Below are 27,995 nucleotides of genomic sequence, written 5' to 3' on the forward strand. Positions count from 1 at the left end.
AGTCTTGCCAGGACCAAAAGATCCCAGCAAGGAGCTTAGGTCCTTACTCCTGACTAGACAGAAAAAAACTGATTCCCTGTAGCAGAGAGAGGGAGGATATACCCTCAGGGACTGCCCCTAGGGTGGAGCCAGAACGTTTTGTCATTCTGCCTAGTCCTACTCCTGCGGAGACAACATAACCCAGCTCTTGAGAATCAAGAAGACTACGTCTGTCAATGAGCGATAGAGAAAGGTCATTTTTTGGGGGTTTTATAAATGTCATTATTGCTGCAGCATGTTCCATACATGGTACAGATGTGCCATTTTACAGGCAGATTAAGGGAACTCCCCAAGCACTATATAATTAGAGGAATTGTTTATTTTGATGGTTTTACATGAAGCATCAGTAAATCCCTGCTCATTTAAAAACTACGTTTTTACAAACTTTTATTCCATTGATACATGGCCCCCAGGGCAGTACTCAGACCCCCATAGCCATTGCATGCCCTTTACTTGCATATAGGCCTTAAAAATGGGCACTTATGATTTTTCCAGTTCAGGTACCATAGACATCAATAGGGTTCATTTTTCGGTTCCAAACGTTTGCGATGTTCAAAAGGTTCTGCTGTGAACCAAACAGACGGTCATTTGGCCCATCTCCATCCACCAGACAGATGGGGAACAGTTCCACAGCCATCTGTTTTTAGCGGATAGAGGCAGATGTCAGAGGGTATAAATGGACATGTCCGTTTACACCCTCTGCTCTAAAAAAAAAAAAAAAAAAAAAAAAAGTGACTGGAAGGTCTGCCTGAAACTAACAGGCAGATCCCAACCGTCTCTGCTAGAGTGAAGGGGCTTTACGGATCAGCTCACCTATCTACTTATAATTCATTGTAACTATTTGATAACTTGGTTTGCAAGATAAAAACTTCTTTATAACCCATTATGCTCAAAGTGTTGAGGGGCCACTGGCTCCTCCCCTACAGATATAGGCTTACTGGACCCAAATAAGCTCTTTTCATGATGTCATAGGCTCCCTGGCACAATCAGACCCTTTACCTTGTTTAAGTAGACCTTTATCTGTGCATCTTTTTGCATGAGGAATTACCAGAAACTGCTAGCTAAAGCATGGATCCAAGTTTGTGTGCCTACCTTACAACAATGGGAGGATTAATAAACCACCCCATATAAGAAACTAAAATCAATGACTACATGGGTTGCCTGGAAATTTGGCAGGTAGAATCTTCTACTTGCTGTCCATTACACCTGATTTTGAACAGTGGCTCCTACGCATTTAGGTCTTGCTTTCCCAGGTAGCAGTGCCATATATTCAATTGTGATACAGAAAAAATTAATGCTGCGCTATGGTGATAAGTAAATTGTTGCCAAAAATGCTGCTGTGCATAAATCAAAATGATTTAGTAAATGGTAGTGCGAAAGAAAACAGCGCAAATTTGGTGTAATCAACCTCTAAAGTGCCAATAGATGTATAGTACAAAAAAAAAATTATATTATAATATATATATATATATATATATATATATATATATATATAAAAAATCTCAAATAATATATGCTCAAATAGTGCAATTCAACACCCAGTGAAGTGAATGAACAAATAAAATCCATAAAAAACTGTTTCCAATAATAGTCCGAAAAATCATTTAGCCATTTTTCAGATATTGACCATAGTTTGCAGACGCTAACTTTCCTACAGACTAAAATGATTTGGGTTATTTCCAAAGAAATGTGGCAGAATACAGTTTGGCCTAAATTTATGAAGAGGATTTGCCATTTATTTTTATTACTACAAACTTTTTTTTGGGTAAAAAGACCGAAAATTTTAAGGAAACACCCAGTGGTGATTAAATGCCACCAAGAGAAAGCTCCATTTGTGTGACAAAATGATAAAAATATGGGTACAGTGCTGCATGACCACGCAATTGTCATAGCACGACATCGCTAAAAGCTGAAAATTGGCCTGGGCCATATTAAAGTGGTCAAATAAAGGTGTTTTATTGCTGAACTCAGATTAGCGCCCCCTTGTGCTTTTCTATGGGCTCCCAAGGCTGGGGCAAAAATCATTCTGTAAAACCGATAAGCTGTACCAGTTGGCCAACTGCCCCTAACAACAGATGGTCAGGTTTTTGGTACATCAAAGGGGTATTCCAGTAACCATGATAAAAAATCCTTTGAGAATTTAGGTTTTCAAAAAGTACTCCCAAAATTCTACTTACTGAATTTCCATGTTTCACCATAGACTTGGGTAATTCAGTCTATACACAGCAATACCTCAATAGAAAACAAAACAAGCAAACACATAAAGGGTAGGGGGGTATTTATTTTCAAATTTGTTTCAAATGTACAAAAAATAAAATAAAAAATTAAAGAAAACCAATACCATCAAATTGTAGAACCCCCCAACCCTAACCCTCCCAACCTAGATGGAAAAAGTGGTGCCCCCCTCAACAAGCCACAAATAATTGTAAGGTCCTTGGATGTTTCCAACAGTGCATCTAAGAAATCTCTAATCAACTGCCATGTTCCCTTCAGGAAGATAAGTGTCGCTTCAGTGTCCACACTGTTTTCCCAGTAATGTCAGGATGACAACCCCACCCTGGAGAAAAAAAAAAACACCAATTTTTGGACATAATCTCATTTACAACTCTTCTTTCTTCTTCTTCTTGGGTTTGTCATCTTCTTTCACAATTGGAGGATTGGTTGCTTCCTTCTTCAGATAGCTAAGGAAGTCGCTGACCTCTCTGCCACCCTGAAAAACATACATAGCAGGTCAAGGTCTAGAAATTAAAGACAATTTTGCAGCACCATTAAACCTAAACAATATGGGGCAATTCTTTTCCAGGTCAATATTACACATAGTGAGATTCAGAGACATGCAAAAATCTGGAATATTGCTGCACTCTTTGGTAAACCTTATTGAAGAATTAAAAATCCCATCACAGGTATGACCGGAACATGAAGGTAATGAATTTCACGCTAAAGTCAGTGCTTACTCAAACCCCATACATTGCATGACTATATATAATATTTACATTAATGCAATGTGTGATGAGTAAGCACTGACTTTAGCGTGAAACGCATTACCTTTATGTTCCCGTCATACCTGTGATGGGATTTTAATGCTTCAATAAAGTTAGCGGGGAGTGCAGCAATATTCTGTATTTTTGCATGTCTCTGAATCTCACAGACGAGCTGTGCAGCACCCTGGGTTCCTGTTCACAATGTGTGTCACTCATCTAGAGTGGCATCTCTTTGGCATTACATAGTCTTCATGCAATGAGGGTTAAAACCAGCTCAATGCCACAAAAGCAGTGGGCCTTTGAGAGGTCTACAAGAGATTTGAGTGACAGGACTAGCACTACCTGCCACATTGAGGCCTAAAGTTTCCATGTCTCATGGTTTTCATGACCTGGAGGTACAAGGGAATACACCGCTTACCTCATATCTCTTTGGACTCTGCTTGCTTCCAGCTGGTGCAAAGTAGATAGTTGGGAACCTAAACAAAGAAAAGACACAAATTAAACTGGTTAAAGGAAATTGCTGGGAAAAATAAAAGCCAATAGGGGCTGTAAACACCAAACCACCCCCCCCCCCCCCCCCCCATTGGCCATAATGTGCACTTCAGCAGTTTACATGCAGAGCACAAATTCTTGCTTAGTGTGGTAGTAAACCTCAGACATGAAATATGAACAAAGCATATCCCTCTATAGTGTGTACTTGTCTCAGTTGAGTAGCGATCGATTATCGGCAAAGCCAATATATCGAGGGCCAATATGCACTTTCCGCGATATATCGGAATCAGCCCATGAAGTTAGCGATATTGCCGCTATTTGAGAAAGTGCTTGTATCGGAGTGATGCCTGCAGCTAGCAGAATCACCCCGGTACCGGCGTCCATAGCAGACAGTCTGCTGTGTTTAATGACAGCCGATTCGGCTGAGAAGCCGTTTGGCTGTCATATACGGAGCGGGAGGGGACGTCCCCCCTCCTGCAGCTCGCCCAGGTCTCCCGTCCCACCGGGAGGCCCAGGCAACCAGCCCGCCAAAGACCCGATCAAAGCTGCATTCGGCTCTTATCAGGTCTCCATGTAAAAACCTGGAAGTGATGTCATGAGTGACATCACTTCCGGGTACTGTCTGGCGCCAGATTTAAAAAAATGACAGCATTCAAAACAGCCAAACTTGCTTTTAAGTGCAGAGGAGGGGTTTCCTTCCACAATAGTACCTGTCAAGTAAAAAAAAAAAATATATTTTTTTAAATGCACGAAAATATCAGCCGATACCGATATGCAATGGCCAAACTACCAGTATCGGCAACGAAAACCGATATCGGTCGATCCCTAGTTAAGAGCACCAAGTGCCATTTCTGTCTGCTATCAGCATGACTAAAGCCTCGTACACACGCAACGATTGTTGGCCGACCAATCGGCCGTCTTTTGTCCAGTGTTGTGTTGGTTGAAATGTGCTCTAGACTGAACACAAAATTTTTCGGCCAACAACCAACTTCAGAAGTGATGCCATGTGCTGGTTTACTTTCCGTGTGTTTTTTTCTTCTCTGAGCATGCCCAGTCTTGCTCAACTGATTTTTGTCTGCCGAAATCTGTACTGACTGACGAACAATCGGCCAACAAAAATTGTATAGCCTGCACACCAGATTTTTTTCGGCCGAAAAGTCGCAGTCGGTTGTCGGAAGCATCATACTAACAAGCCGACAATCGGCCGATCGGACGTTGGCCGAAAATTCATGGCCAACAATCGTTGCGTGTGTACGAGGCTTAAGTTCTGACAAGTTTGACTGACACTGAGAAAAATGGTGACAGGGGAGGAACCTCCAGCTGATTGACAGCCTTAAAGCGGTTGTAAACCCTATTAAAAAAAAAAGAAAAAAAAACCTGCAAGACAAAGGCATAATGAGCTAGTATGCATTGCATACTAGCCCATTATGTGTAACTTACCTTAAAACGAAGCCCCGACACGGACCCCCGGACATCGCTGCGGGCGCTGCCATGATCCCTCGTCGTCTCTTCCGGGTTCGGCGGCTCCGGCGCGGTGATTGGCCAGGAGAGACGGCTCCGGCGCGATGATTGGCCGGAGCCGCGATGACGTCACTCCCGCGCATGCGCGCGGGAGTGATTTTTCCGGCAAGCTCCCGGCAACTTAATTGAAGGTCCCCCCGGACCTTCAGAGCGCATGCGCCACTAGCGCGAGCGGCTGCATGCACTGTAAATATCTCCTAAACCATGCCGGTTTAGGAGATATTATTTGTACCTACAGGTAAGCCTTATTATAGGCTTACCTGTAAGTAAAAGTGTCAAAAAGCGGGATACTACCGCTTTAACAATGTTCGTGTGTGCAGAGGGGCGTGTCAATTCCCTCCAATCAGCTCTCCTCACTGTTGTAACTTAAGTTCTCTGCCCCCTGCTTTTCAGAGCAGAGAGATCCTGTGTAAATTCTGTACGCTGAATGACTGTAGGGGAAAGACTGCTGTAGTTACATAGATACAACTTATGTAGGATTGGGTTCATCTCTGTGCATCATCTGAGGTCAGTCACTTTCATGGGTATATGTAAGGGTTAACTATAACCATAGCTTTAAATATGTGAATCCAAATGCCCTGGTGGAGCATAAGCTTCCATCATAGGACATGATCTGCTGAGTAAAGCCAAGGCAAACTGACCTCATGCTTAATTGCCCAAATTCAACAGGACCTGATCTGAATTAGCACTTTAAACAAGCCAGTCTTTTCACAATAATCCATCCTGTTTTGTTTCTGAAGGTGGGCTTTAATAAAAAAAAAACTAAGTAGGAAACTTGCAGAAGAGGAGTCACCCCAAAATGCAGTTTTAAATATCTTTTTCCTCAAAGGGGTAGAAGGTGCACTATCTTCCTCCTCACTCCATCAGGAACCCTCCAGAGGTGCACCCCATCTCAAAGCTTCCTCTCCAAGGTGCTCCCAATAGTCACATCCTGCCTCCTCCACATAAAATAGCATTGTACTGTAGGGTGATGTGGCCAGTCCCTCAGCACCCAAGGGAGAAGAGGACCGCTCTGGGGCTACCCAGAGCAGGAGAGGAAAAAGTAATGCAACCTTCCCTTAAATCTTGGGCTTTAAGGATAAACAGATTTACGACACTAGACAACATGCAAATTAAGGTTAGCCATAGATGGGGCAATCATTGGTTGCAGGAAAGAAAACAGCTCAATCTGTCACATTCCGTTTTGATAGGGGAATTCCTCCCGCAGAGCTATTGTGTTCTACTGGCAGAAAGGGGGGGGGGGGCAGGGGGAAGTTGTCCCTAGTGGGAAAACACATTGATTACTTCTAGCGCCTATAATAGCCACAAGCAATAATAGCATGTAAAGTCAGTCATGCTGGTTATACCCAAGTTGATCAATTGATCAACTTTTGTACATTCAGCCTGCAGATAAAGGATCACATCTCGGCCAGTCCCTGCTGAACCGTCCAAGATCCGAACTGTCTATAGGTCAGCTTAAAAAGCCAAAGAAACCTTGGTCACTGTTAAATGCAAAATTTGTGCTCAGGTAAGTACTGTCAAGAGCAGAATGCTACTCCGTGACAGTGCAGCACTTAAAAGGCTTGTTCATCAACCCATTATAATTAGTAAAAGAAAGTTAAATTCAAGGAATGTGAAACACCCATTCAGATTCACAAAGAACATGCTCAGAACTGGTGTGGGGTGAGGGCTAAACTATGGCATTTCCCAGTGACATATTAGCTTTTGCATTCCAAGTACTAAGATTGTAGAACCGCTTTACTACCCTGCAAACGTTTAGAAAAAATTTAGACAAGTTAGATGTTAATTTATTGGCTTAGTATAATATACCTAAACCAGAAGGACTTTGGGCTCATTCACATGAGCTTTGGTATCCATGTTGCTCTTCAACAAGCATTTGACAGGCTGTGAGGAAGCACCAACACCTCATGACCACCTGCTTTAAACACCTTGATCGCTGCGGTTCCTGGGCGCTTGCAGAGCACCCCAATTCACTTGAACAGGTCTCGTTCGGTGAGTGCTACGCCTACTAAGACAGGCTGTCGCCTTCACTAGCTGCAGAGGCAATGGTTGGGCAGCAAAAGCGCAGAACAGCAGGGTTTTCCTAGCATGAATGAGTCCTTAATCTTGTCTAAACAATGACAGTGGCTAAATTTTTTTCATACAGCATTTCCTTCGGTAACACTAGTGGACTTACCCTCTGACTTCATAGTGAGGAGGCACATCATTCGCTGTGGCGTCCATCTTGGCAATGACAATGTTTGGGTCTTCAGCCAGCTGTAAAAAAAAAAAAAAATGGGTCAACGTTTTCTTTAAAGTGATCTACAACCACATGGAAGACATGACAGCCACCTCCCCCACTGACCTACCAGCAACTGTACAGTACACAGTGTTTCATACCTTCTCTCCGAGTTCCTTGTATTTGGGCTCCAGGTTCTTGCAGTGTCCACACCAAGGAGCATAGAACTCAATGAGAACATCTTTGCTGTCATCATTTACAAGCTCGTCAAAGTTTTCAGCCACAACCACCTTAAAAACAAAAATAGGCACCTCTACAGTGAGAAACTCAACGTGTATGCAAGGGCATTTTATTCCTTTAATTCTAGTAAGTAGGAAAGGGTTAGACCCACTAAAGATTTTTTTGCCGCTTGTCATCACTGCGATGATACACCCATCAGTTTGTCTTGGTGACTAACTGTAAATGCAAAATTTTAGGAGTTGTCACCCAATAAGGGTAAGGGGAAAATCCATAGTGGATATGTTCTGGTGACCACTGTCCAAGAGAACACCACCAACCCCCCAACTATGAGGAGATTACTGCTCATTTTCGGTTTTATCTCTGGGACAAAAAGTAAAGGAAAATCCCCCAAGTGGGACTACTACCAACCTACTCCCTGAGAGAGGCCCCACATTTTTTTTGCATATTACATTATAGCTTGTTATTATAGTTTCCTCAAATTCCTGAAGCCTATCACATTCTTCCCCATAGGGATTACAGGCCAGGGGTATCTAGCACAAAACCCCCCAGCTTGATCACTGAGCTCCAGCTGTTCTGATATTTCTGCACTGCAAAAGCACATTATCCAAACATAGGAGTCTGAAACAATTTTAACTGATCCATGACAGACATTTTTTAGCAACCATAAATGGAAGGCGAGTCAATAAGCATGCCAAGTGTTTCTCTTCATTGCTGCACACTTATAAGCAGTTACATTAGGTGCCTACTGTCACTTGCTCCTTTTGGAGTAGCAAAACAAATCTGATTACCAAGAAAAAAAGAAATTCCTTGACCAGCCTAAGGAATAAAAAAAAAAAAAACCCCACCACACATTTAGGGTACAAATATATCATCCCAATTTTGTGGTAAATATAAAGAGCAGATGTTGCTTTGGCATGTGCATGCTCATACATGCAAGGTGCCCAAATTTTTTTTTTGGTGGGGGGGGGGGGGGAGATGGGAGGTGTCAAAGTGATCCAGCAGCTGCTAAACTATAAAATGGGCTCCACTGACAATCATGCATGGAGTAGTCCAGTATCAATTTGCTTGATACCAAACAAAAGCAGGTACCATACTGCAAAGCAGACTGAATGTGTTGGGAAAAATTTGGGACAAGGCCTCAAACTGGAACTTTACCTCCTGAGCCAGCTAAGCATTTTCAAAATGCATGCTTGGCACCTGAGCAGCCAATCTATGCTTAAGTGTTTGCACATAGGGATAGGGTGATCAATACCCAGAGAAAGATCCAATAGACTGATATTGAGCTTACACAGGGCTTTTAATTCAGAGCACAAAAGGGTGACAAGTTCACTTTATATCTAGCCTAGCGCAGTAAAGGATTGAACCAGTCTCTATAGGTGGACAGTTCTACGTGCTTCCTATTGTAGAGGACTGATTTCCCAACCCATCCTAGGCATGCCCAGGAAAATCCCCAAAAAAGCAGCCAAGGAAAAAGTGCAGAGCTTAAAAAACAAAAAAAGGCAAAAATGCAAACTGTTGACCTCACCTTGACTGGGCCATCATTGTTTTCAGGAATTGGCTCAGACTTCATGTATCTCTTCAGCTTGCCATCAAAGTAATCCTGAAGGAAGCGCTCCAATGCTTTTCCATCGCGACTATTGAGGGGGGAAAAATAAAAAAAATAAAAATTTAGACTTGCAAGAAATCTTTAACAGCAGGGAAAAGCAAGGGATAATTACAGGATCTTGTAGAATTGGACTAACCAGTAAAGGCTGGGTGAGCCCACATGTCTAAACCAGGGGACTGCACACTGTTTTCAAAGGGCTAGCTTACTGTCCTTTTGGGAGGCTGGACTTGGCCCAGTGGATGTAACCAATGCTCTGCCATTGATATCAATGAGGGGAATAGTTCTACTTCTAAGAAATTAGGTTTGTGAAATTGACATGTTAACACCCCTCCCCCCACCTTGTAAAAATTCACCCCAATCATGGCTCCACTGCTTTCATTAGTCCACTGAACATAACCAAGGCAAGGTCAGATACTTATGCCTGGTCAGCAACCCTCTAAAATGGAGAAGTATAAAAGTGAGCATGAAGCTGAGAACCAGCAACTACTGAAGAACAGGGTGTAGAAGGCCATCAAAAAAGCAAAACAATTACGTACACCATAGACTAAAAGTGTTAATCGCTCATATTTGCATTGTAAATTGTGCAAGATTTACTATTCAGTTGAGCAAATCACTTGAAAAAGGAACTTCAGTCCTTTAGTTGCCAGTATCTTTATTATTCTGGTTCACACACAGGGTTCTGACTGGCAGCAGGGGGGGGGGGTGTCATTTCTGAGCATGAAGTTTGGGACTTCCACAGCTGCTGAGACTTTGTGCATGTGTGGGAATCCTGTGCGCAGAAATGTGTCACAGGGCTATGGTAGAATCCAGAAGCCCTTTGACAAATCTATGCACAAGTAGAATCTGGAAGAGGGGAGGGAGACATTGGACTAGACTGAAGGCCAACAGCTGCTACTGGGAATTTAGACCGCCTGCTCACCTGTCCTGCCCTCTTATTCATAATGCTTGTATTACTACTCAATGCGTTGCTTTCTGTGAATCGAGGAGCAGTTAATGGGACACACATTAATGTGCTGGGAGCATACATATATTAAAAAAAAAAAAAAAAAACACACAAAGCACACCCCAACATGGGCTTTAAAGAGTGAAGAAACCGATGGCATGCCATCTTGTATACAATAAGCTCCATGTATACTTTATTCCAAAGCCAACTTCCTGCCCAATAATCCACCGCAGAGTGACTGCATTCAGCCTTGTAGTGTAGATTTACTTTATTTTCCCCCCTTACCCACTCTTACCACAATTACCATACAAGAATCACTCATTTCCACAGCCCTGAGCCTGCACATTGTGGCAGTGCTATGCATGAAGCAGAGACAGACATAGCTATGCTGCACTGTGTGCATGCTGTGCCTGGCTCATAGACCGGATTCTATGACAACTGCCTGATGAGAAGAAAGGCAATTTTTGACACAAGGGATTATAGCCCTACCAGATTTTTTCCTCCCACTGTGTCCCATTATCAATATTTCCCTTCACTTCTTGTCCCATAGCCAAAACGTGATTAAATCTCTGCAAATTAAGGCAATTCCTTAGGGACCCCCAGGTTACCAAAACTAGTGTCCCCTCTTACTTTTCTGAGGACAACCTAAAATTTGGGATTTTCTTTTAACTTTCAATGACCCATGGTAAACAGGACAAAGAGGGCGAAGCTCCCCAACAGAAGCACCGACCGCAATAAAAAAAAAAATGGTTCTAATCCCTCTTCACCAAAAAAAAATATTTTTGCCTTTAGTTATACTTTAACAATAGCACTTGGAAATCTTTGGGCTATTAAAACTGACACTTACGAAAATTCCTCCTGCATGACATATTTCTCTCCCTTCGCGGTTCTGATTCCAACAACAGGAACGTCACCAGTATTGGCATCCAAACCAAACTCTGTCACCTCATGTGCAAAGGATTTGCGGTTGGCAATGGCAAAGTTGAGCTTGCGTCCGGCATCGAGAAATTTCTTTGCAACCATCATTACCCTGGGGAGAAAGACTAGTTAGTATGGCAAATAAACAGGAATTTTCCAGGTCTCTGAAGCACAAAAGACAGCCCACCCAAGGCCGATACTTAATGGATCAAATCTGAGCTGACCAGCCTTAGATAAAGGATCCTTTCACACCTAATCACTTACACAAGTTCCAGATTTGTGTTTAAAAAGCATTTTAAAAAAGGTTTCAATTTGTGAATTACGCATGAAACTAATGCAAAATACTACCAGTCTCAAGTTGGGGGGGGGGGAGGGGTAGAGGACGACAAAAAAAACCCTACACAAAACTATTTCAACTACTCTGGTTAAATATACTTGCCTACTGCCATTGCTTATGCAGACAACACTGGCTTCATTACTTTGATCCACAACTAGAAACTATTACACATCAGAAGTCAAACGTCCGAGGGCATGTGCATACTTGTCAAATGATGACATTTCTTCTATGGCAAAGTGACTATCCTTCAAAATATTCCCTCACCACCTCCTACCTATCCAGCTGGGTATTCCAGGAGCCACGATGTTCACCCATAGCTCAGGCATTGTCTGCACTCCATACTCTTCTTTGCAGCAGCCACATTAACATTAGGGGAGCCAGAGCTGCGGGATCACTTGACCAAACCATAATACACAGGCTAGGCAGAATTGGTAAGAGGGGGTATGGAACATCAAGAATAGTCTAAGGCTGTTCTTTTCTTACAGGCAAGGTTAGTTATGGTGGCCTTGAGAAATTTAAATACAATAGAGAAGCTGCGCTCATCCAATACATATAACAGTAGGTCAATAAAAAGGTATATACAATACACAGGTATAAATGGATTTTTGTAAAATCTTACCGTAAAATCCTTTTCTCTTAGCTCATCGACAGACGTAGTCCTCGGTGATACACCACCTTCGGGTTATGTTACCTCCGCAGGAGCAGGACTAGACAGGAAATTAAAAAGCTCTGGCCACACCCTAGGGGCAGTCCCAGAGGGTATATCCTCTCTCTCTCTGCCTCAGCAAATCAGTTATGTGAAAAAGCAGTGCTTAGAGAATTTAACCCAACCCAACTCCAAAACAGAGGGGCGGGGACTACGTCTGTCGATGAGCTAAGAGAAAAGGATTTTACGGTAAGATTTTACAAAAATCCATTTTTCTCTAGCGCTCATCGACAGACGTAGTCCTCGGTGATACACCACCTTCGGGACGTCCCAGAGCAGTATCACAACTGAGGGGTGGGAAAATGGAAATCAAATCCCAATCTAGAAGGCCCAACCGGTGCCAACTAGAAGTTTACAATGCTCATCCTTAATGATGAGACTCAACAAAAAAATTTTTCAAACAGAAAAAAACCCTCGAGGTAGACCACCGGTCTCCTCAAATTGCGGCCTGCAAAACCTTGCGGCCAAATGAGGCATCCGCCGATGCCGTCACATCAATTTTATAGAATTTAGTAAAGGTATGTACCGACGACCAAGTGGCCGCCTTACATACCTGGACCACTGACGCCTGATGGCGAAAGGCCCAGGAAGTACTGAGCGCTCGAGTGGAGTGCGCCCTAACAGGGAACGGAGGACTCTGACCCTTAATAGAATAAGCCTGTACCACCGTTTGTCTAATCCATTTGGCAATGGTCGCGGCAGATGCAGGCAAACCCTTTCTGGGGCCATCCGTGATCACAAAAAGTGAATCCGTCTTACGGAATGATTCCGTAGCTTTCAGGTATACCCTGATTGCCCGAACCACATCCAAGGAATGCAACGCATGTTCCCGATGATGCTTGGGCTGAGGACACAAGGAAGGTAGTACAATATCTTCATTCAGATGAAAATCTGAAACCACCTTAGGAAGAAAAGATGGCTTAGGATGAAGTACTACCTTATCCCTATGAATCACTAGGTATGGGGACTGGCATGATAATGCAGCCAGTTCTGACACCCTGCGAGCAGAAGTAATAGCCACCAAGAAGACCACCTTCTGGGATAAAGTAAGCAAGGGAATCTCCCTGATGTTTTCAAAGGGAGGTTTCTGTAGAACCGACAAAACCAAATTAAGATCCCAGGGCGGTAAGGGCGCGCGGACTGGAGGAGCCAGGTGCCGCACCCCCTGGATGAAATTCCGCACCAAGGATTTGGTAGCTAAAGGTTTCTGAAAGAAGATTGCTAATGCTGAAACTTGACCCTTGATGGTGCTCAAGGCTAGCTTCTGCTCAACCCCTTGTTGCAAAAAGGCCAATATTCGAGACACCGAATAGGTACGTGGAGGAAATCCTAAAGATTCGCACCACGCAATACAAGTCTTCCATGTGTGATAATAGACTTTGCTGGAAGTCGCTTTCCTTGCTTTAATAAGGGTAGGAATGACAGAAGTAGACAAACCTCTGTCCTTCAGTACTTGGGTCTCAATGGCCAGGCCATTAAAACCAGCGACTGTAAAGCACGAAGGTAAATAGGTCCTTGAGACTACAGACACTCCCTGAGACGAAGTTCCCACGGAACGTCTGCGACTAACCTGTCCAAGTCGGCCAGGCCGGCTTGAAGAGGCCAGCCTAGAATTTCTAGGACCACTGGCGCTGATTGGATCTGAACCAGGCGTCCCTAGAGGTATCTGGCCCCGACCATCCGAGAAAGTCTGGTCGTTTTCTGTTCCCACACATTTATCAGATACCTGATAGTTATCAGGCAAGGTGATCTTTTCTGGTTGAACCTCAGGGACCGAAGTCACCCGACTAGAGGCTACTTGGCCTATCTGGTCAATCAGATCCGATTCCTGTGAGGTATCGGGACTAATCTTAGGAAAAGGTAAAGGAAAAGATCTATACAGGGAACGGTAGCTACCGCTTCCTGTACTAAAATGTTGGAAGGGAAGAATCGCACCGGTAGTAGTGGTTGATGCTCGATCTAATGTCCTGAATACCGGTGAAAACGTCCCCCCACCCTGAAATTGGGTGGGGGCGCACCTTCAGGCTGTGTACTCCTTTACTTCGGGTTTGGCTGGGTTGGTCCTCTGCTTGTCCGACCAGCCCTTCTTGAACCCTCCTGGAGGAGTCTTGCCTTTCCCGGAAGTACCAGCCGGGCGTCCTTTATGGGCGGTAAAGAAAGGTCCTCGCTTGTTGCGAGGTTCCTTAGCTTTTGCAGCCTGTGGCAAAAAAGTACTCTTGCCCCCGGTGGCATCCTTAATGATTTCATCTAGGTTGGCTCCAAATAGACGATTCCCCTGGAAAGGGAGATTGGTCAAAGTCTTTTTGGAACCTAGGTCAGCTGACCAGCATTTTAACCACAGCACACGTCTGAGGATCACTGCTAACTTAGATGCATGCCCTAACAAGGGAGTAGTGTCCAAGGCTGCGTCACAGATAAACCGTAGCCCTTGTATGATCTGTTCTATCAAATCAGATGTCTCCTGGGGAATATCTTTTCCCCTAAGATCTTGGCGTACCATCTTCGCCCATTCTGTAAGTGTCTGGGAAACTAGACCAATAACAATTACTGGTCTAAATGCTGACCCTATCAGAGAAAAGATAGTGCGGGACTCCGCTTCTATCTTTCGATCCACCGGATCCTTAAAGGACGAAGTGTCCTCCACTGGAATAACCGTGGCTTTATTCAGCCTGGAAATAGGCGGATCCACGACTGGTGGTACCGTCCATTTCTTAATGATGGATTCCTCAAACGGATAGCGTCTAGCAATACGCTTGGAAATAGTAAAGGTACGTTTAGAATGTTCCCATTCTCCTTTAATCTGATTTCCAAAACATTTAGGTACAGGAAAAGCCTTCGCCGTCTTGATGGGCTTATTAGTCCCAAAAGGCCTCTCTGTTTCAGTTGCCTCTGCCGGTAAAGCCTCAAGTTTTAAGGTTTCTTGCACTGCCACAACTAGTGCGTCCACCAATGCTTCTTCCTGAATTATAGCAGGAGAAGAAGCGTCCTCCTCACTGTCTGAGGGGGCTTTACCTGGGATAGCAGCCCTTGCAGAGGAACCTGCAACTGCAGTGACCATCTCTGAATCAGAGTCAGAGGTGTCAGATAGTATAGGGGTAGGCGGGGGTCGCTTCCTTGACCCCCGTCCCTGACAGGCCGCCTCCACCCGAGCCACCATAGACTCCAAAATTGCTGTAAATGACTCTATACTCTGTACACCGGCGGGTCCCGAGGCCCCCTCGAGGGAAACAGGTGGGGGAATCTGTGTGGCAGGGTCCATAATAACTCCAGTTACTTCCTGGATGATATAATTCAAAGTAAAGAAAAAAACTTTTTTTTTTTTTTTTTTTGACCCTCAGCGCCACAAAAAACCCCTTAGTGTTACCTGCTAGGGATCCCTATCGATCGAGAGAGAGAGAGATAGACCCCCAGGCTCACCACTTGATGTTCAGAGTTGAACTGCAACAGCTTACAGCGCTGTCTTAGACAAACAGGAAGTCTTTTGGCTGGCTGCCCAGGAAGAAAGGAGGCGGCTCCGCCCCTCTGTACGCCTTCCGGCGCCTCCCCCAAGCTCCACGAGGTGTAGAATCACCTAAAACATGGCCGCCCCCATGCTGGAGACACGAGGCTACGCCAAAATGGCGGCTCGTGCGATCCAGCAAAAAAAATGGCGGCGGCCTGTGCTGACTAGCGGTGTGCTGCAGGCACACAACACTCTCTCTGCATGGGGATATGGCGTGTTTGGCGGTACCGGCCCTGGCGGACCGCATGGCCGTTCGGGAGGCCTGCTATTAGCTGGAGATCTGACTTGGAAGGCAGTCTACATGTCCATGGCTTCTGACTGGTAGGTAGCTTATACTTAACCCATAAGATTCCCAGAAAGCCACAGATTACATCTTTAAAACATGTATACAATAGATTGTTAGCTCCCAAACCAAGCCTCCTGGCTTTTGCACACATAAAATCACACTCAAAGTAGGAGGATTTGTGACATGTTATAGGATAGAAAGAAACTCTTTCTTACCATACAGAGAGGGGCCCGCGTTCACCACAAAACCCGTCAGGGAAAACAGGGGGAACATACTACTCACCATACCGGAACCAGGCGGGCACCAACTCCTGACAGTACCCCTCTCCACCGGGGCGGGAGGGCTGTCGACCGATACAGACGCCGTGACTCATGGTCTTTGGCGTTTCAGCGAGACGTTTAACTCGCGGGTTCAGTCCTTTAATGGGACTTTGTCGCGGCCGACTCAGCGCGGAGCTATGGCCTGCACGCGCTCGTAGGCTGAACTGGGGTGACCACCGGATCTCAACATCCAGCCCGTCGCCCAGTTCAGCTTTCTTGCTTGAAGATCTCACAGGAACACTGGAGAAAAAAAGCTGTCCAAAAATCCTTTTAGAAAAAAATTTCTTGCCAGGACCTAAGATCCCAGCAAGGTATCTAGGTCCTTACTCCTAACTAGACAGAAAATAACTGATTTGCTGAGGCAGAGAGAGAGAGGATATACCCTCTGGGACTGCCCCTAGGGTGTGGCCAGAGCTTTTTAATTTCCTGTCTAGTCCTGCTCCTGCGGAGGTAACATAACCCGAAGGTGGTGTATCACCGAGGACTACGTCTGTCGATGAGCGCTAGAGAAAGTAGGATTATGGTGATATACAAAGTAATTAAAAGGGACTTCAGTGCTGTAAACAGGGTCTCCATATAAGGTGCTTAAGCAAATATAATGTGACTGCAGTGCCAGTCCTACAATAATTAGATGACACTAATGGGTGAAGTAAAACTAGTGATATAACCAATTTATCATAAAAAAGATGGTACAGGTGCTGTAGATAAAATCAGAGTAAGGTGCTTAGTAGTGCTACTGCAAAAACTGTAGTATGACACCAGTGATGGTCATCCAGAACTGACTGGGTGACAACAAAGGTGGAGCCAAGATAAAAGTGGCAGTGTTAGATGGATGGATGGATAGAGATTAGAGATAGAGGTAGATAGATATATATATATATATATATATATATATATATATATATATATATCTATCTATATCTATCTATATCTATCTATATCTATCTATATCTATCTATATCTATCTATATCTATCTATCTATATCTATATCTATCTATCTATATCTATCTATCTATCTACACAGTGACAGTATACAGTAATAGATAGGTACTTTCAGAGATTTGCTTGTAGTAGGAAAGTGGCTCTGTGTCTGTCTGCCTGAGCCCAGGAGAAAGCATGCGGCTGCAGTATAGAGCAAAGTAACTGTGATAGGTTGTTTCCAGCATGTCAGTGTGCTGGGAGCCATCTGATTGGTTACAGGGAGGAGCTAAGCTCTCTCACTCTAGGATCATATTACCAGACCAGTCTCTATTGAATGAGTGAACGAGTCATCCAGTTCACTGAAAATAATCAATTCTAAAGGCAGACTTGGAGAGCAGAAATTTTATTTTATTTTAAAAATAACCACAATAACAATACCGTGTGTATGCGATACCGCGAAATATCGCATTACCGAAAACCGGCATATCTACACCCACCACAGTGCTCCAGCAAGCCAGCCACAACAGGGCGACACCAAGCCAGCCACCCACAACAGTGTTCCAGCAAGCCACCCACAACAGGGTGACACCAAGCCAGCCACCCACCCACCACAGTGTCCCAGCAATCAAGCCACCCACAACAGGATGACAACAAATCAGCCACCCACCAAAAAAAATGGATTTTTGTAAGAACTTACCGTAAAATCCTTTTCTCTTAAGCTCATTGACAGACGTAGTCTTCTTGATTCTCAAGAGCTGGGGTTATGTTGTCTCCGCAGGAGTAGGACTAGGCAGAAAGACAAAACGTTCTGGCTCCACCTTAGGGGCAGTCCCTGAGGGTATATCCTCCCTCTCTCTGCTACAGGGAATAAGTTCTGTTCTAAAGCAGTAACAGAGAATTTAACCCAACTCAATGATAGAGGGGCGGGTAATACGTCTGTCAATGAGCTTAAGAGAAAAGGATTTTACGGTAAGATCTTACAAAAATCCATTTTTCTCTATCGCTCATTGACAGACGCAGTCTTCTTGATTCTCAAGAGCTGGGACATCCAGAAGCAGTGCCACAAAATGAGGGGTGGGATTGACAGAATCAAAATCCAATCTAGAAGGCCCAACCGGAGCCAACCAGAAGTATCAAAGGACTCAGCGAGTAAACAGATGAGACCTACCCCACAAATCCTCGAGGTAGACCAACAGTCTCCTCAAACAGTGGCCTGCAGGAACCTTGCGGCCAGAAGAGGCATCTGACGATGCCATCACATAAACCTTATACAATATTGTAAAGGTATGAACCGACTACTAAACAGTCGCCTTGAAAACCTGAACCACTGACGCCTGATGGCGGGAGGTCCAGGAAACTCTAAGCGCCCAAGTAGAATGCGCCTTAACAGGGAACGGGGGATCCCGACCCTTAAATAAAATAAGCCTATACCACCGTCTGTCTGATCCATCTAAAGATGGTCGCAGCAGAACAGGCAACCCCTTCTTAGGGCCATCCGTGATCACAAACAGTGAATCCGTCTTACAAATTGAATCCGTAGTATTCAAGTATATCCTGATCGCCCGAACTACATCCACGGAATGCCATGCAAATTCTCGAGGATGATTGGGCTAAGGACATACGAAGGACAATACACTGTCCTTATTCAATGAAACTTTGAAACCACCTTAGAAGGAAGGATGGATTCGGATGAAGAACAACAGGATAATGCAGCCAGTTCTGACACCCTGCGTGCAGAAGTGATAGCCACCAAGAAGACCACCTTTTGGGATAAAGTAAGCAAGGGAATCTCCCTGATATTTTCAAAGGGAGGTGTCTGAAGAACCGACAGCACCAAATTAAGATCCCAGGATGGTAACGGCGCGTGCACTGGCAGAGCCAGGTGTCGCACCCCCTGGATGAAATTCCGCACCAAGGAATGAGTAGACAAAAGCTTCTGAAAGAAGATAGCAAATGCTGAAACCAGACCCTTGATAACACTCAAGGCCAGCTTCTGCTCAACTCCCTGTTGCAGAAAGCCAATATTCGGACTACCGAATAAAGATGTAGATGGAACCCAAGGGATTCACACCACACAATATAAGACTTCCATGTACGATGATGATCTTTCTGGAAGTCGCTTTCCTTGTTTTAACTAGAGTAGGAATAACTGAAGCTGACAATCCCTTGTCCTTCAGCACCTGGGTCTCAATAACCAGGCCGTTTAAAACCAGCGATCGTAAAGCAGGATGGAAGATCGGTCCCTGAGACAGTAGATCCTCCCTGAGAGGAAGTCTCCACGGGACGTCCGCCATCAGTCTGACCAAGTCGGCGTAACAAGCTCGACGAGGCCAGTCCGGAGCTGCTAGGATTACTGGAATTCCTTCCTCCTCTATCCTGCGAAGAAGTCTTGGCAGTAACCCAAGAGGAGGGAAGGCATACATTAGCTGGTATTGCCCCCACGGGGCGATCAGTGCGTCTGCAGTTTCTGCTAGAGGATCGCGGGAGCGAGCCACGAATCTCTGAACTTTCCTGTTGAATCGAGATGCCAACAGATCCATATCCGGGGTGCCCCATCGTAGGCACAACTGGTGGAAAACGTCTGGATGGAGGAACCATTCCCCCTGATCCAGAGTCTGACGGCTGAGATAATCTGCCTGCCAATTCTCCACCCCCGAAATGAACACCGCAGAGATTGCTGGAACAAATCGTTCCGCCCAGCGAAGAATGCAAGCCACTTCTTTGGCCGCTCGGACACTCTTGGTGCCCCCCTGGTGATTGACATAAGCCACGGCCGTGGCGTTGTCCGACTGGATCCGAACTGGGCTGCCCTGGAGCTGCTCGGTCCAGTGAATCAGACAAAGTCTGATCGCTCTCAGTTCCAATACATTTATCGGTAACCTGGATTCTTCCGGGGACCAAAGTCCCTGGACAGATAACTGACCGAGAATTCCTCCCCATCCGGATAGACTGGCATCCGTGGTCACTGTCGTCCAATATATTGGCAGAAATGACTTTCCCTGGCTGAGCATCGGAGACCGAAGCCACCAGACCAGAGACTCTCTGGTCTGTTTGCTCAATCGGATCTGATTGTCCAGGGATTCCGGATTCCGATTCCATCTGAGAGGAATCTCTTGCTGAAGAATTCGGGTATGGGACTGGGCAAATGGGACTGCTTCGAAGGAAGCCACCATCAACCCCAGAACCCTCATGCAAGTCCGAAGGGAAGACCAGCTGTTGGATAGTAACAACTGGACTGCTGATTGAATCTTTCGGAGTTTCCCTACCGGAAGAAAAAAACTCTTGTCCTGACTGTGTCTAGAATTAGATCCAGATATTCGAGCCTCTGGGTGGGAACCAGAAATGACTTTTGCTGGTTCACCAGCCACCCGAATTCCTGTAAAGAAATCATAGTAATTTCTATGTTTTGTAGCAAAGTCTGAGGAGACTCTGCATGAAGCAGAAGATCGTCTAGGTAACCTAGAATCGATATGCCTCTTTGGCGCAGAAGTGCCAACATTGGGGCCAACACCTACGTGAAGACCCGCGGAGTCGTGGCGAGACCGAAAGGTAACGCCACAAACTGATAGTGGTTCTCTTCTACGGAAAAGCGTAGAAACCGCTGATGTCCTGCGAAAATGGGAATGTGAAGATATGAGTCCTAGATGTCAATGGACGCTAGGACATCCCCTGGATGCAGAAAGGCTGCTACTGTGCGAATGGACTCCATTCTGAATCTTCTTATGTTGACAAAAGAATTGAGTGCCCTTAAGTCCAGAATTGGACGCACTTTGCCCTCTTTCCTGGGTATTGTAAATAGGTTTGATTAAAACCCTAGAAACCGTTCTGTCCAAGGAACGTGGACTACCACTCCTTGTTGTAGTAAATCTGTGACTGCTCTCCGCAGATCGTCTAAACGATCCGGGGATAGTCGGCTATTGGAAGGGAAGAATCGCGCCGGTGGGAGAGATCGAAACTCGATCTTGTACCCTGACCTTATGACTTCGCAAACCCATCTGTCCGGGATTCTGGAAAGCCATGGATCCGGGAACCGGCGAAGACGTCCCCCCACCCCAGTTATGGGTGGGGGCGCACCTTCAGGCTTTGGACGGTTTATCTTCAGGTCTAGAGGGGGCGGGCTTTTGCTTGCCCGACCAACGACCCCTGGCGCCTCCTGCAGGAGCTTTGGAGGACTTAATTTTTTCACCCGCGGGACGAAAAAACCTCTTGTGAGCAGAAAAAGAAGGCCCTCGTCTTTGACGAGTTCCTTACCTTTAAATTTTTTCGGTAAAAAGGTGCTCTTTCCACCCGTGAGATCCTAATGATCTCATCTAAGTTGGCTCCAAATAGACGCTCTCCTAAAAAGGGGAAATTAGCCAATGCTTTTTTGGAACCTTGGTCGGCTAACCAACCTTTTAGCCACAGTGTACGCCTGAGAAACACCGCTGAGACAGATGCTCGCGCCAATAATGAAGTGGCGTCTAACGCCGCATCACACACAAACTGTAACCCCTGTATCATCTGTTCCAACAAATCTGATACCGCCTGAGGGACCTCTTCTAGGTCCCGGCGTAACCACTTGGTCCATACAGTTACAGCCTGCGAAACCAGACCAATAGCAATTATTGGTCTGAAAGCTGATCCAATCAAGGTAAACATAGTGCGAGACATAGCTTCTATCTTGCGATCCACTGGATCTTTAAAAGACGGAGCGTCTTCTAGAGGAATAACCGTGGCTTTATTCAATCTAGCAATTGGTGAATCCACCACAGGTGGTTCTGTCCATTTCTTAATGAGGGTTTCCTCAAACGGATAACGCCTGTTAATGCGTTTAGAAATAGTAGAAATGCGTTTTGGCAGACTCCATTCTTTGATTGGATTGCCAAAACATTTGGGCAATGGAAAAACCTTCGCCACTTTGATGCGTTTTTTAGTCCCAAAAGGGATTTCAGTTTCAGCTATTTCTGACGGAATACCCTGTAATCTTAAGTTTTCTTGAACAGATACAATGAGTGCGTTTACCAACGCTTCTTCTCGGGCTATGGCGGATGCCGAAACATCCTCCTCACTGTCTGAAAAGACAGTACACGAGACACCAATACCAGATGAAGTACCTGCAACTGCAGAAATAGGCTCAGTCTGAATCAGAGGTTTCAGATAATAAGGGGTTAGGCGGGGGTCGCTTACTTGCGCCCTGTCCCTGACAAGCCACTTCCACCCGGGACACAAAAGTTTCCATAATAGCGAACAATGATTCAATCGTCAGTGGGGTGCTGGAGGATCCCACAGACCCCTCGAGGGGATCCGGAGGAGATACATGAGTGGCAGGGTCCATGTTAATTCAGGACACCTTTGCCAGAAAACACAAAAACTTTTTTTTTTTTTTAAATAAAAAATACCTCTTTTTTTTTTAATTTTTTTTTTTTTTTTTTTATGTGTCTCCCCCTAGCGCAATAGCGCCCCTCAGAGTACCTGCTTCTCGATCCCACAGAGAGAGAGGGACCCCCAAGGCTCACCAACCGATGCAGTGAAGTTTCCAACCAACTGCAGTCAGCGTCTGTCTTTACAGACTGGAAGGAGCTGTTGCTTTTTCCCGGGTAGAAGGACGTGGCTCCGCCCCCTGTGTACGCCTTCCGGCGTTCCCAGCTCTCCACGAGGTAGCTGGGCTCATGAAACATGGCCGCCCCCATACAGGAGACATTAGACTCCAAAAATATGGCGGCCGGCGTGACCTGAGGACATGCATGCACCTGGTCTACGGCAAAATGGCGGCGGACTGCCGAAATCGTTTTTCCCAGCACATCCACCTGCATCTCTGCTGAGTGGCGATTGATTGATCTACAGAAGATACACTACACATAAGGTAGGATTATACCTCCTATGTCTGCTGTAATGCTACAGTCTGCTGGGTAGAGTGTTAGCTCTCAAACCAAGTCCACTTCCCACAAACATACTGTATTTACAAGGGGGACTTTTAGTGTCAGATATATACTGACCATGTATGGAGGGGCCCATAATTCATACTGCCTCATAACGAGGAAAGAAAGAAGGGAACGTTTACTCACCATACCGAACCGACAGGCACCCTCTCTTCACAATACCCTCTCCACCGGGGTGGGGGTTTGTGGACCACTCCGGACGCCTCGACTCTCTGGTTCCTGGCGTCCAAGCGAGACTTTTAACTCGCAAGGTCAGTCCCTCCACTGGGACTCGGTCGCGGCCGACCCAGCGCGGAGCTCTGGTCTGCACGCGCTCGTAGGCAGAAACCGGGGTGACCACTGGATCTCAACATCCAGCCCGTCGCCCGGCCCCGCATACTTACTTGAATGTGTCGCGGCCGACCAAGCGCAATGCAATGGTCTGCGCGCGCTCGTAGGCCGGCTGGGGTGACCACTAGTGTCGCCCAGTCCGGCGTTTTTGCTTGAAGATCTCACAGGAAAAACACTGGAGAAAAAACTACCTAAAAAATATTTCTTCTAAAGAAAAAATCTTGCCAGGACCAAAAAGATCCCAGCAAGGAGCCTAGGTCCTTACTCCTGACTAGACAGAAAAAAAACTGATTCCCTGTAGCAGAGAGAGGGAGGATATACCCTCAGTGACTGCCCCTAAGGTGGAGCCAGAACGTTTTGTCTTTCTGCCTAGTCCTACTCCTGCGGAGACAACATAACCCCAGCTCTTGAGAATCAAGAAGACTACGTCTGTCAATGAGCGATAGAGAAATTTATATATCTCCTAATGTGTATGTGAGCTAGGGACGTTAGATTGTAAGCTCCTTGAGGGTAGGGACTGATGTGAATGTACACTGTATATGTAGAGCACTGCGTAAATTGACAGCGCTATACAAGTACCTGAAATAATATTAAAGCATAATAGGACTGGTGAATGTTCATAACTATAAAAAATAATCCTGGTGCAAATAAAACAAACAGTTCATAAAAAAATGGTGATCCAGGTGCGATCTAGTGAAAAGTGCCCACTTGGGTGATAATACCCATGGTGAATGGTGGTAGTAGCCTACACTTTAAAGTCTCATTACTACTTACATCTTTAGCTGCTATGTTTACTGAATAAAGCTACAAGCACACACTGTTAGCTGTTGAGATAAGAAGGTAGTAATGTAAGCAGGCTCAATCAAATGCCCATTGTGCAATCTTGGCTCGCCCAACCAAGAATAACACTGCTTATGACCCATAGCGGAGTAGGAGTCGCAATGGCAATCCTATTAAGTTTTTAATCAAATGCTCCTGCCACATTAGTCTTACCAGTGCATGTGTCATCACCTGATCCAGGTAACTATAGTAAATGCCACCTCACCCCTCTGGGTATAACAGATATGAAGATGCAACCTGCTCTATAAAATGAAAAGCTGCTCACCTGTTCCTCCAATAGTTGGAGCCCTTGGGGTTCTTCTCGTAGTCTACATCATAGTAGGCCACAAGCAGGTCTTTTCCTTGGATTGATTCTCTGTTGTCTTCGTTCATGTGAGGGCAGATTCCAAATCTATAGGAGAAAAAAAAAACAAAATCCATTTATAGACTCAACTATTGTTGGTCACATTTGTAGATCACCTCCTATGCAGCTTCTTGCTTTTCCGTTTTTAGAACAGGTGAGATATGAAACTGCATATGGGTTCTAGAATTGAGCGTTTGCTCTTAAAACTCATTTCATATACAAAAGAGATAAAACTCTGTATGAATTGTGTTAACTAGTTACCACTAGCTTCATTTAGGTAGACAAATCTTGATCAATGTCCCCTCAGTAACAGTGCCTTAAAGAGGGACTAAAGAAATAAATTTTTCAATGATCTGACGCCTGTGAGGTCCTTCACCGCATCTTCTCAGCTTTTTTTTTGGTGCCGTCATGGGCATTCTTGACTGGTCCCGGCACGGTGGCACCATGCCAGAAATTAAGCTGAGCAGGAGAAGCTCAGTATAGATTCTGCAGGAGATTACAAGTAGGCTGGTAAGTTTTTTTTTTTTTTATTGCAGACAAGACATTGAATCTGTCAAAGAACCTGCCTGTTTTTATTTTATTTTTTATAAAAAACAAAAAAAACAAAAAAAAAAAAAAAAGTCACTTGCCTGCTCTGTGCAATGGTTTTGTACAGAGCAGCCCTGATCCTCCTCTCCTGGTCCCTCCCTCCTGCCAAGTGCCCCCCTAGCAAGCCACTTATGGGGGCACTTGTGCATGCTTTTGCTCCCAAGTCCATTAACAGTGCGGCTCGGCTTACCCCATTGCATTCCTACTGGCTGTGATTGACAGCAGCAGGAGCCAACGAACCAGCTGCTGCCTCTGTCCAATTGGGGGGGGGGCGGATTGAGAGCGAGCGCAATTTTTTCTTGGGGGGGGGGGGGGTTACCCAAATGTATTGCATTTAAAACCTTCTACCTTTACCACTTTACCTTTAGTTCAATTTTAAGGCAATACTGCTGCTTTTTACTAAACCACACTCGGGTCACCCATTTCATAAATGCATTAAGCCATATGGCATGCTCCCTCCCGATAAAGAGTCTGCTGGACTAACATTTTTTTCCGTTCTAGATAGCTACTTTGGTTATCAATAAGTCAAGTTGACACGGTGGGATCAATTCTAAAAAAAAAAAAAAAAAAAAATCAATGGCGCAAGATTGCCTGGCAGGACTTCTCCAATGGGAAAGGCTCCACACAGCACTCAATACAGTATTCAACAGAACCACTGAACACTCAAGGAGTCCGGGCATTATGTCTTGAAGTTGAGGAGTTATTCATCAGAGATAAAAAGGGCAGCAATGACCTGAGGCTGCCTATTTTTTTTTTTTTTTGAGCTCTAACTAGGGGACCAAAACAGAAGATAAGAGATAAATGTCCTCTTTACCAGAACAGAGCAGTTAGGTGTGTGCATAAGTGGTCCATACACAGTCAGATCTTTCAGAGTGAAACTATTCTGCTCATCCTTCAGAGCCAGAGACACCCAAATATTCAAGCTGGGAGTAAAACCGGAAAAAAAAAAAAAAAAAAAAACCCTGACTTGACAACTCCTTTAAGTTGACTTAAAATGGGCTGGCAACACCCCAAACCACACTAAAAATCAAGACCTACACTTTTTTGCAATGAATGACGACCATCTGAATACAGCCACCCCAGATCAATGACAAGCATACAATTCTTTGAAAGACAAGATGTGCCAAACTAAGTGTAGCAGATAATAAATGTCCTTCCTGATTTTTAGGTGTCAGCCAAATGGCTGCGTACATGATGCAAGAATAAACAGGCGGGAGTATAAAAAGGAGTCTGTAGTCACTCGGAAGGGTCCCAGGGTCTAAAAGCATTGCAGGCAGTGTACAAGCAAGGCAGGTGGAAGAGCCGGCTGGGGACCCTGCTGCACAGTACAGAAACTAGCGTGGAACGCACTCGGAGCTGTGCCAAAAGTGACGACGGAACACGTCAGACACGTTTCAAAGCTTCTGCTTTTTCTTCAGATCTAAATGGCTGTTGCAGCCATCAGTCCTAAATAGGCTCAGACAGAGCCAGAAGAGCAAAAAAAAAACCAGGTGTGGAATACATTTGTGGAGCCGGATCTGAACTGACCATCAAATGTATATAAAAAAACGGCTGCATGTTCAAGAGCAACACTACAATTATGCCAATGTAAAGTTAATGGAAAAAAAAAAAAAAAAAGGCAGGTGAGGGGGGTAAACTGAAATGCCAACACAACGCTGCGCTAACTCAGTGTAGATTAAAAGATTGATTTATTGCATAAAACAATTAAAAACGCACAAGATGGATGTAAAAAGCCAGCATGGTATAATCTGCATTGCTTGGGGATGAACTGGGAGAGAGGGGAACAGCCTCTGGTCACGGCTGTGTCGGTTTCTGAGCAGTCTTTATTATACTGACAGCAGGTATCTTTCATGTCAAAAGTTGCCACCACCCCCGCTGGATCCAAAAACATACCTAAAAGCCAGTTTGGGCTATTTCACACGGGCAGTCCGATCAGATCCGCCTGTCAGTTTTTTAGGCGGATCGGATGCTCCATGCAGCTCTATGGGGCAGCGGGTGTCAGCGGAGACATCTCCGCTGACACCCGCTGCCATCCGCATCCGATCCTGTGCTGAAATCTGGACGGATGGAAACCCTATTTTTCCATCCGTTCAGTAATCGGAGCGGAGCGGATCTGATGAGAGCGGACAAGCGGTCCGCTCTCCTCCGATCCCCCATAGAGGGCAGCGGGTGCTGAGACACTTCACTCTCCGCTCTGCAAGCGGAGATGGAGCTGTCATCCGCCCGGCTCAGCAGGGATCGCGGATCGATCCCCGCTGAGCAACACGGATCCGCCTACGGAGGCGGACCGTGTGAAAGAAGCCTTTTGCAGGCTAAAAAAACAACTGCACGCGAGCTGCAGAGTACATTATGCATGGCCAACATTTAACCAAAAAAATTCTTAGAAAAAGAGTATTCCTCTAAATGGACTGACGAAGCCTTCACTTTCTATCAACATAAACCCACCAAAAAAGGAGTTTAACAGAGTCCGATTCACAACCCCTGAGATTTACTACTACATTTCACACCCGGTTCAAAACAAATGAAACATTTTAAGGAAACACTGGCTCATCCTACAAGCAGACCCACATTTAAAATCCATTATCTGACCACTAGTGTCATACAGAAGAGGCCGGAACCTAAAAAGTCAAATTGCTCGAAGCAAAATGAAAAAATTCTGAATACACAGAGTGCTGCCCTTACCTTTAACATGAAGGTTTCAATGTTGCAAAGCACTCTGCCTCACTTGCAAGCACGTTAGTCATGGCCAGAAAGAATTCCACACTAAAGCCCCGTACACACGCACCGATTGTTGGCACTAAATTTTCGGCCAACGTCCGATCGGCCGATTGTCGGCTTGTTAGTATGATGCTTCCGACAACGACTTTTCGGCCGAACAAAATCTGGTGTGCAGGCTATAAATTTTTTGTTGGCCGTCACCAGAACGGCCGATTGTTCCTCAGTCA

The 27,995-nt window shown here is 45.2% G+C and overlaps 1 protein-coding gene across 1 annotated transcript in view; it reads right to left on the reverse strand.

The window, feature by feature from the left end:
- Window positions 1–2,300: 2,300 nt before the first annotated feature.
- The window catches only part of PDIA3 (protein disulfide isomerase family A member 3), a 54,809-nt gene continuing 29,114 nt past the window's right edge, over window positions 2,301–27,995 (reverse strand). Inside the window, exons 7-13 of the mRNA XM_082252748.1 lie at window positions 24,385–24,510; window positions 10,888–11,070; window positions 9,017–9,125; window positions 7,413–7,541; window positions 7,210–7,289; window positions 3,439–3,496; window positions 2,301–2,749 (exon numbers count right to left, since the gene is read on the reverse strand). Coding sequence (XP_082108874.1) covers window positions 2,639–2,749; window positions 3,439–3,496; window positions 7,210–7,289; window positions 7,413–7,541; window positions 9,017–9,125; window positions 10,888–11,070; window positions 24,385–24,510 — 796 coding nt within the window. The 3' untranslated portion in view covers window positions 2,301–2,638. The remainder of the gene's footprint in view (window positions 2,750–3,438; window positions 3,497–7,209; window positions 7,290–7,412; window positions 7,542–9,016; window positions 9,126–10,887; window positions 11,071–24,384; window positions 24,511–27,995) is intronic.

The sequence above is a fragment of the Pelophylax lessonae genome (assembly GCF_965119305.1).
Source record: "Pelophylax lessonae genome assembly, chromosome: 4".
In the NCBI taxonomy this organism is placed as follows: Eukaryota; Metazoa; Chordata; class Amphibia; order Anura; family Ranidae; genus Pelophylax; species Pelophylax lessonae.